This window comes from Strix uralensis, chromosome 23 (assembly GCF_047716275.1).
Source record: "Strix uralensis isolate ZFMK-TIS-50842 chromosome 23, bStrUra1, whole genome shotgun sequence".
In the NCBI taxonomy this organism is placed as follows: domain Eukaryota; kingdom Metazoa; phylum Chordata; class Aves; order Strigiformes; family Strigidae; genus Strix; species Strix uralensis.
The window spans coordinates 6,246,676-6,256,799 of NC_133994.1; the positions used below are offsets into that span (position 1 = coordinate 6,246,676).

At 46.6% G+C, this 10,124-nt stretch overlaps 1 protein-coding gene across 1 annotated transcript; it reads right to left on the bottom strand.

The window, feature by feature from the left end:
- Positions 1-2,285: 2,285 nt before the first annotated feature.
- Positions 2,286-7,521, bottom strand: KIAA2013 (KIAA2013 ortholog). Its single transcript, XM_074892835.1, has 3 exons — positions 6,441-7,521; positions 4,810-5,663; positions 2,286-3,288 (listed from the first exon to the last, which is right to left on the bottom strand). The coding sequence occupies exons 1-3, from the start codon at positions 7,423-7,425 to the stop codon at positions 3,262-3,264; spliced, it is 1,866 nt and encodes a 621-aa protein (XP_074748936.1). The 5' UTR covers positions 7,426-7,521; the 3' UTR covers positions 2,286-3,261.
- Positions 7,522-10,124: the final 2,603 nt, after the last annotated feature.

The following is a 10,124-nucleotide window of genomic DNA, read 5'->3' on the forward strand; positions in this document are numbered from 1 at the left end:
ATGCCAGACTTCTTCAATAAAACAAACTGTAATCGCTTTGAAGTGGAAGATGTTTCAAGCAATACGAAGAACCAGCTGTCCATGATGATGGAGAAACACTGGCGCAGCGTGGTGAGCCAGACTTCATTTCTTTCCTATTTAACTTTACTTGTTAGATTGGTAGCACATCCCCCGAAAGAGAACAGGGTTCCTGTAGCATTGCAAATGAGCATTTTTACACCCCAGATCAGCATGCTGACCTGTTGTATAATGCAGTGTGAGCTTGTTAATGAAAAAGGGTAAACCATTTTCACTAACAGAACAAACAAGGCAAGAGCAGGCATTTAGACCACCACAGAGCTGCTGCCACAGAAGAAAGTGTCCTAATTCACGAATGGGTATTTGACATCAATGACTTATGTCTCTTTCTTCCTTTTTTTCTTCTACTATAAGAATTTTCCATCCTCTGTCATGTTCCCATCCGCCTACCCTTCACCTGAAAAACTGTTACTGGCTATTTAAAAAACAAACATCTCTATCCCATAAGCCAGGTCATGCATAGGGAGCAAACTTAGTAGAATGGAAACAAGTATCATAATGCCAGTTTTGTAACCAGAGTTGCATTGTACATACAGACCAAACTAGAGGTTTCAAAAAAGCTGAAATAAATCTATTGTTTAATGTCAGTATTAATAAGCAGCAAAATCCCTGATTTTCATAGCTTCCATTCAGCAGTAGGTACTGATTTAGATGAAAGATGCCTGGAGCACACATGTGGAAGGCAGAAATATATAATGTTTTGTTGTTTTGTCTGCTTCTCCAGCATGTATTATCCTACCCAAACAATAGCACTTGAGAAAGCTGCATTCTGAATTTCAAATGGAATCGACCAAACTCTGTTCTGGCATCTTGTATTTATTATCTGACAAAAGCATAAATCAGGATTAACTGCGTGTAGAATTGAGTTTCTAAAAATTTTTTTCATGAATCGCCTCTCTTAATGTCTGAATTTACAAGCTGAACAACATACTATGCTTTTAACTTTAACTTCCACGACACTATCATTTTCATTGAATGCCAACTAAAAATCAAGTAGAAATTTTAATGTTCAGTTACTATTGCAACTTTCCTGTTTTATGGGTGTGTCTGTAAACTTGGAATTTTGTTTAGTTTTTTTAAGCATTTCTGCAATTTCACAAATATAACCTGCTATCTTGCATGTTGTAAACAGAAAAACCCTATTCTTTCTTTTTCCCTTTCTCCTTTGTAAAGGAATTCTGAAAGTTCTTTTATTATATGGGGGAATGCTCATAAGAATCACAATTATTTTTAATGTAAAACACTCTCAAAGCTTTTTTTTTTTTTTTGGTTCCATTCCTGCTTTATGTAACGACTGCTTATCCATCTTTTCCAGGTCTAGTCTAAACAGGCTGAAGTATCTTTCTTGGACTCAGTAGGCATCATACTGTTGGCAGTTCTGCAAGTGAACATCAAAAGGCGCAGCCTCCAGCCGATACCCTGGTGGCTTGGCAACAGCACCCTGGAAGCTCTTATCATCTTCGTGCCAGATGTTTCACAGAAACTAAGCAGCTCATGGAACTTCAGTAAGAAAGAACGGGAACTTATGGTATGTTCTCTTAAAGCACAATAACAAATATCTTTCAATACACAATGTACTTAGTGTACAATTTATAATGTACTCCATGGCCTCCCTGTGTCTAGTCTATTCCCTTGTAGGGTAGTAACTGTGCTAGCCCAAGTAGTAGGTGGAATGGTCTGCAGCTAAGTAACAGACACTGAAATCTACTTTTCAGAGGGAGGTCTTTCATCAAACTAGACAGTAACCCATTTAAAAAATCAAAGTTAAATCCCACCTTAGCTTTACACTGGGAGCACCAAATGTGCCAAATTCATTACTTGCTGAATGACCATTAAATCTGCTACTTGATTGTTCCTGAGGTTCATTTCTCTGTTCTTAAAACTAAAGCCTGGCCTGCATGCCTCAAGATAGAACAAGGTTATACAGAGCCAAGGAAATGGAGATTAGCACCACCCTGTGTTTCTGTCTCATTGTGCCTTCCAAATTGCCTGTTCCTAGCTTAGACCCATTTATGTATTATTTTCCACACTGTATTTCCTTTTAATCCAAGTACTTTTGTAGTCAAAACTGGCCACAGATGTAACATAAGGCTCTGCTTGTTTCAACTGGGTGGGGAGCAAGGGGAAGAGAGAACAGAAACTAAAAAAAAAACAACCAACCAAAAAACAAACCAAGAAACAAAAAACAACCAACCACACTTTCGTGATCAGATTAGACTGAAAGATATTTATTTAGAAACAACAGCTTTGGTATTTTAAAACCAAATGACCTTTAAATCACTAGAAAGTGGGATGTCTCCCCCATAGCCAAAACAAATCAATGCACAAAGTCTCAATATGCTTAGAATAGGAAACCTGCAGATCAGCATTTCCAAGTGTAAATCCAGAAGACAATTTCATTAAAATGGTTTTGCACTCTACAATCACAAAGGCTGAAAAACCTGTTACCAGCACTTAGATATCTACAGTTCTGCTGACTGATTTGTTACTGAAGTGGAGGCAAAATTATTAACATCCTCTCCCTCCCCCCCAAGCAATAAATTAGAAAATGTATACCAGAAAGGAAGTTACACTAAAGTTTTCTAGTTAAGTTAACTCTCTGAAGGGAATCATCATTCTTTATTTTCCTGGAAAATTAAAAAACAAATCAAAATATCAAAGGACTTTGTATATCTTCAAGTATTTTCACCAAACGGATTACTCGTAGGGAACAGAACAGCTTACAAAGAAAAAGAAACATCTGTTACACAAGCTTCTGGGATAAACTCTTGAATAACCACACCTTCCAAGTCTCAGATTCCTCTCTTAACAAGGCACAAAAGGATTGTTGCTTTCAAAAGGTCCTTGTTCTCAGCTGCAAAATTGTCAGATGTCTTGTGCAAATGGAGGCTGAAAGCAGGACTAAGTTCACTTGAACACTGGGATGTTCCCATTCAATTAACGAAACAGAGTGTTACTTCAACCCCATAATCTTGCTTACTGCTACAGAGATGTTGAGCTTCAGCTGGCTTCCACTTCATCCCTGTTTCTGGAATCAAGTTCTGCATCATCTTCATTTTAAGTAGGTCCAATCAAGACGCGGCAACAGACTTGTTTGCTGTACACTGCAAGGCTTTTTGCAATGTCAAGAAGGAAGAGGTGTTACGTCAGCCCTGGGGTGTAGCTGTGAAGCTTCTCGGCATTTCAGAGACTAGTGTCAGGGACAGTTACCTGCAGTAATGGTTAACAAGTCATTTTGTAAAAGGCAGAAGGCAAGTCTTGTAGATGACAAAGGCAACCAGATAGACAGCAGTGAAAAAAGGACATAATTTTATCATTTCAAGGACACATTTCAGGATGCATGTCAGGGCGCAGCTGTTTACCCAATAATTGAAATTACTTCCTGACCGCTTCCTCCTTTTGCACTAAGGGGGTTTGATAATGATCATAGGCTTATAACTGCAGTTGTCTTTGATACACATATCTAACCTACCTCTTCCTAAGTTAGTCTAGCCACAAGCACCTTCCACTCCCATACTTTCAATGGATGACAGGTATTCAGACCTGCTTGGGATCAGGCCTGATCTCCAGTGCTCAACATTACAAAGCCAGTGAGCTGGGAGGAAAACTGCCAACTCACTTTAAACATCCCTTACGTACTAACTGTCAAGTTTAGTCCAGCACCTTCTGTCCAGACTTAGCTATCCAAAATTGAATTTGCTTTTATAATTTGGAAAAACAGGGCAATCTAAAGCTAGAACTTTTTCCTCTGACAGCTCTATTTAAGGATGATTTATTTTTTTTTTTTAAAAAAAAAATCAACCCGCAAGCTACATCTAACTGTTCAACCCTAAGGAGGGGTGCCTCTGAACAATATGGCTAGCTCACACAGCAAATCCAGTCTTGTCTTTCATCTCCACTCCATATCAACACACAACCAGAAAGTACCAGTACTAGGAGTAGAAATCGCCGTCTATTGTCTATTCTGTGCCAAGTTTTTACGAGCAACTAAGTTTTCTAAGCCAACTCGAAACAAGAATTTCAAATTCTTTACACCAAAGTGAGATGCAGTAGAGCTTGAAGTCAGAACCTCCAACTCACAGTAAAAAGCACTCAGTACTTAACACAGCTACGTGTTTTATCCGAATGGGAGAAACACTAACTCAGCACCTTCCCAAAATGATGGTGGTAAATGTAGTTTGATGGAGGACTGCACAGTGTCTGTAAATCTGTGAACATTTCCCAGTAGTCCCAGCAAGTCACCACCTTCACCTAAGAACACTAGCTTGCATTTGTGTGTTCTTGTATGACACATCACACGTTCAAACCAGGCAGACAAGTGTGCACATCTCCCACACAGTAGTAAAGACAAGTACAGCAGCTCTCTCACAAGCATTCAGGTACTGCGTAACAAGAAACATCATCTCGTGACACAGCTGCAACTGTTGGCTTAAAAACAAGCAATGTCCTACACCAGTGTGTGGAAAAAGGACAGAAAAGCTGTGTCTGCCTTGATCTCCAGCCTTACAAATGTTTAAGGACAGACAACGGATTTCTTTTCTAATGTTTGTGAGCCCTGCCGCTCCGATCCCTGCCCTAATCCTACTGCTTGCAAGAAGAGGTCACAGATCACTTGTTGCAAGAGAGATTGAAAATCCTCACAGTCCAAGATGGAACCTCCCTAGGCACAGCTGACAGAAAACCAGGTTGACAACACTCAGTGGACAGCAGCCAAAAGCAGCAGCCTTATACCTTACTCCTGAAGAGCGGCTTGGCTCCTGGCCCGCAATATTCGTTGTAGATGAGTTTGAACAGAAACAAGTGAAACAATGTGATTAAGGAGGCCACGCTGAACCAGAAAAGGAATGGCAAGCCTGGGTATTGCTTGGCCATGTGTTCCTCATGAGCCAGAATAGCTTTTAGATGGAGCGTGTGTCTCAGGTCCTGCAAGTGGATCAAATCTGTCGATATATAAAGCAGTGGTGTGATGGGTTGAGTCACCATGACAGGGAACGTATGACCTCGTGCCTCTGAGGTCAGCTCCACAGGCTCATTCATACAGCCTGCCTCACACGCGTAGAGTCTAACTGGCTTGTCTTGGAATTTCACAGACACATGCAAGAAGGGCTTTCCTTCAGCATCCAGCAGAACAGCTAGATTAATCAAGTCCTTGTTGTAATGGATCCCACGTAAGGAATAGCTGTTATGAAGTACGTCAGGGTCAGCCTGAAACTGAAGATGGTTTTCCGTGAACTGCAGCCCCCCAAAACTAAGCACCATTCCCTGCATAAGTCCATGGACTCCAGCTGCCACAAGACCCTTGCATCCCCGTTTCTGGAGAGTTAGCTTCCACAGGTCTGAGAGTTGCAAGATCTGGGTGACACTGGTCAGCTTTGCTGGCCACAGGTTCTCTGCATGCATGGTCGCGTGGCCACTGAAGCAGTGGTCAGCATAGTTCAAGCTGGCTTCCATTTTTTCTCTGTCCTCACCACTAATGCGTGGATCTAGCAGAGGAGCTGGCATGCTTGACAGCACATAGTAGAGGGTCATGTTAACAGTCTCACTGGATGGTGTATGCAAATCTGTGATCTTTCTCATTTCAACCCCTGTAATAAAAGAAAACAACCAAGAGTCAGAGGATCACACATGAATATGACATCAACCAGGAGAAAAAGGTCAAATGCGCACGTCGTCGTTCAACACACAGGCATTCTTTATAACATCTAATAAACCTATGCCTACAAACACTGAAGTGAAATGTTTCCTTGTATTTTCTTAGCCACTCTGCTACTTGGGAGTTTGAAAGCCAAGCTCCCACTAAAGCCAAAGCTCGTTTGATATACCTTCTGGATGATGCTGTACGGAGCTGTCACCATGACTCTGCAAGAATGATCTGTCAAAGAAACATCTACCTTTTCACTGGCTATAAAACAGCAAGTTCTATACCACCTGTGCAGCTACTCTTTTACGTAAGGCCATTAAAATGTTAGGAAAAAGCATCCTTGTAGGACAGTCCTTAACTTCCATGAAAAAATCTGTCCTTTATACTGTCACTAGAGGTCAACTCTATTTCCAACTTAGAGCTGACGTGCTGGGCAAATCAGTAAAGTTCCTGAAGAGGTGAAAGCCAGCACATCCAGAGTTACTATTAGAAATGTTCTTCTATCATTTCTGTTAAGCAGTAAGGAATACTCCCCTTCTGGAAAGTGTGCTGGGTTCCAAACCAGGCAATACCAGTTATTATCCCACAACATGCCTTCTGGCCCCTGAGAGAAACCCGTCAGGAGAAGCGGAGCCTCTGGAGACCTTACAGCAACCAGGTCACTGAGCTTTTAGCCGCCCTCTAAAGCAACCCTCTGGAAGTGGAGCATCGCTTTCCTTACCTGAAATGAACAGGTCAGACCAGGTCTGTTGGTGCTCTTGGAAAAGATCTTCCACCCCCATCTGCATCACCTCCAGCATCTCCTTCTTGGCCGACTCCCTCAGCTTGCTGAATGTCTCCTCCAGCCTGGAGACCTCGATAGGCTCCGAGGTGTACACCACGGAGAGCACGGTTTCGTCAAAGTGGGATTTGGGTGCCACCTGCACCCGGCTCACGAGTTTCTTGGCGGCCACCACCATTAGCACCACCTTGGGGCTCCCGGCCAGCAGCAGGCGACCGGAGGAGAGCAGGAACTGCCGCTCCTCCACCTTCTCCAGGCTGGTGGCGAAGCGGCCGCCCAGCGAGGGCGCGGAAGCTGGGGCCGAGGCCTCGAAGGCGGCCACCCGCTCGGTGGGGTTGGCAATGCGGATGCGCTGCAGGTAGAGATGCGGCCGGCTCCGGTGGGCCACCACCTCCTCCCGCACCGTCACGCAGTCCCCCGCGCCCGTCCCGGACCCGGTCTGGACGCACCGCACCCGCCGCACGGCGCCGTCCCGCAGCGCCGCCAGCGCCGCCCGCGCCTCGCCGCGCCCGCCCAGCGCCCTCAACCGCACCAGCGCCGGGTACTCGGTGGCCAGCGCCGGGCCGCCGCCGGATCCCGCCGCCGACACCCAGAGGCGGCCGGCGGCCACGTCCAACAGCAGGAAGCCGTTACCCGCCAGCGCCAGGCCCGGCCCCGGCCCGCCGCCCCCGGCCGCCGCCGCCTCCTCCGGCAGCGGCAGCGCATCGCCGCGCTCGGCCTGCGCCCGCCAGGCGCCCGTGGCCGCCTGCAGGCAGAGGGCGGCGGCGCCGCGGGGCTCGGCCCCCCGCCCCGCGCCCCGCCGCGCCCGCACCGCCCCCAGGTACCAGTAGGCGACGAGCAGGAGCGCCAACAGCAGCAGCAGCCGCCGCGCCCAGCTGCTGGAGAGCAGCCCCGGCAGCCCCTTCAGCCGCTGCTGCAGCCACATGGGCGGCGGCGCGGGAGTCCCGTCCCGCCCCGTCCCGTCCCGCGGCCTCGGCGCGTCCCGCCGCCGCTCCCCGGCCCCGACCCCCGCCGCAGCGCAGCGACCCTCACTCCGCCATCGCCGCCGCCCGGAAGCGCCGCGCCGTGCGGCAGCCCTGGCGCGCTTTGCGGCGCTTTGCGACAGCCCCGTCGCGCCGCCCCCCTCCCTGAGGAGGCGCTTGGCGGGGAGCCCCGGCCCGCGCCGCGCAGCCGGACCCCGCCCTGGCTCCGGGCCCTCCCACCCCGGCTTGGGCCCCCCACCGGACTCGGCCCGGCCCCCCGGCTCCCGCCCGGCGCTGCCGGCAGAGGGAGGGGCGGGCCGCCCCCGCCGCCGTAGCCGCGGGTGTCCGCCAGCAGCTCCGGCCTTACTTCGGCCCACGGCTGAGGTTTCGTCTCTCCCGCCCGGGTGGCTGCACCGATGGAAAAAACGCGGAGCGGGCCTGGAGGCGTTTTCCGTAATTCCAGTGGCAATTTACTCCTGTTGTGACAGCAGAGCCTAGTGTGAGAAAGCAAGTTACAGTCTACCAAACTTTATTTCACTGTGTAGTAAATATAGGAACAAAGTTTATGATATGACTTTGACGTGCACACCAAGCCAGGGAAAGCTTCGTACTCCAGTGCAGCTCTCGAAAAACAGTAGCAAGCCTTACAGAAACATTGTGAGTTAAAATGAAATGTGGAATTCCTGACCAGATAGAGCCCGTGAACCAGCCTAGTGAGGGGCAGCAGGCAAGACACTTTCTTCTTCCTTCAAATGAGGTGTTTGATGGGGGGGGAGGGTGGGCACTGGAATATGTAAAAACAGTGGGTGAGACCCTGTCCCTTGCACGTTTCAGTGGGGCTGGCGTTTTCTCAGGTCTGGTGTGTTTTGAGGCTGCTTTAAAAGCACAGCTCAGATCCTTTCAGTTTTTAGGAAGTTGCTGCTTTGCTTGGAGCACGTGTTGCACGTACTCGTTGGAACATCTGCATTGGCAGCTGCCTCTGTTTAAAAAGACAGGCAGCCGACTCCAGCCAGGGCGCACAAAGCAGTACAAACATAGAAACAGGGAAAAAAAATATGCTTGCTGGGTTGGCATAGCTGCAGAATGCAAACAGAGCTGTCAAACAGGGACAGTCTGAGCACAGCAGTATAAACAATGATGCATTCATGATTTCTAGTGTGCAAGCCCCCTTTCATTTTAGAATGGACATATTTAACTTCATTAGAATGAGAAACTTGCAATTTGAAAAATTCTGGATTGAGTCACGGGTCTCAGTGTGAGGTTTGAAGGTGAGGGGCTGAACACCTTCGCTGTGGCTGCTGGCTTAGAGTGTTGAGGCTGCTAAAGATTTATCAGGGGCTTTGTCCAGGCCTGCAAAGTACCGAAGAAATCTAAAGTGAAAGTCTGGTTTGGTTTTGGGGTTTTCTTTTTTTTTTAGTGAAACTGTTAGCTTTATAAAAGGAGGCTTCCTGAAATCACCATCTTAGGGAAAACTAGTATTTCCTTGGATTGTTGCCTGTAGTACATAGTTTGAGCATGAGGACTATTCGGTTTGCCTGGTAATTATGAGGGAATTCCTGCTTTGGGGAGAGGGAATGGAAACAAAAGTGCTTTGAACACACTCAAGAATATTCTCAGTGAACCAAACAGTAATAGTAGTTCTTTGAGAGGATGCTATTATGAAGCATGGAGAATATTAGTTATCTACAATGTGGCCTTTCTAACATGCTTAATTTTTTATCCTCTAAGATCATACCTTCTTGTTTTTATTTTGAAAATCTGAATCCTACAGTATCGGTGATTTCTGTTAATTTAAAGAGGTGGTTTACTGGCAGAAAACAGCCGACTTGGGCCTCAGAATTTTACACAGCCAGTTTTTTAATTAAAACTGAACTCTGCAATGAGGGAGGCTTCTGTATTATCCCAGTGCTTTTATGACACTGTGTGTTTCCAGCCGTGTATTCTATAGCCCCAGTCCAGCTAAGCAATACATACTGCTTTGAGGCGTTGGGTTTCTTTGTTATCTCAGTGCACAAGCCACACCGTTGCTCAGCACGCATCCTTCGCTTTTTATGCCTCTGCTAAACCACCCAGTACTGCTTTTTTCTCCCCAACACCTTGCCTTCCCACTGTAACATGTGCTCCATGGGCCAAGCTCAGGTCTGACTCAGGACTCAGTGCCTCTCTCAGTAGTACACCGCAATGTTGCTTCCCATCTACTTAATGTCTTGCAGAACAGCACCTAATATTTATACAGCCTCTGTCGTTCTGTGAGTTCTTTGCAGATGAATAAATACTACTGTTCACACCTTAGGAGAGAGAAAGTAAGTGATCTCTTAATGTTGCTTTCAGTAATGGAAGCTAAGTTGTGTTTATTTATACACAGTGCCTAAGAAAACGGCAGTGTTGCTTCTAGGTATTTGCTTCAGTAGAAATGTGCTGCTCAAGGCCTCATGTATGGTCAGTGGTAGCTCCTCCTCTGCTGTCCTGCAGGCTCAAAAGGGTTTCCCTGCATCTAATTCACTGCACTATAAAAATGACCCTAAACACTATTTTTAAAAAAAGTAATTTTGTAAGACAGGTTTATTTTGCCTCTTCTTGAAGTTAGGCAGGATAAACTAGAAAAAGATGCGTAGGTAAGTCATTGGGGCTAGAGCAAGAAAACCCAGCACAAGGACAAAGA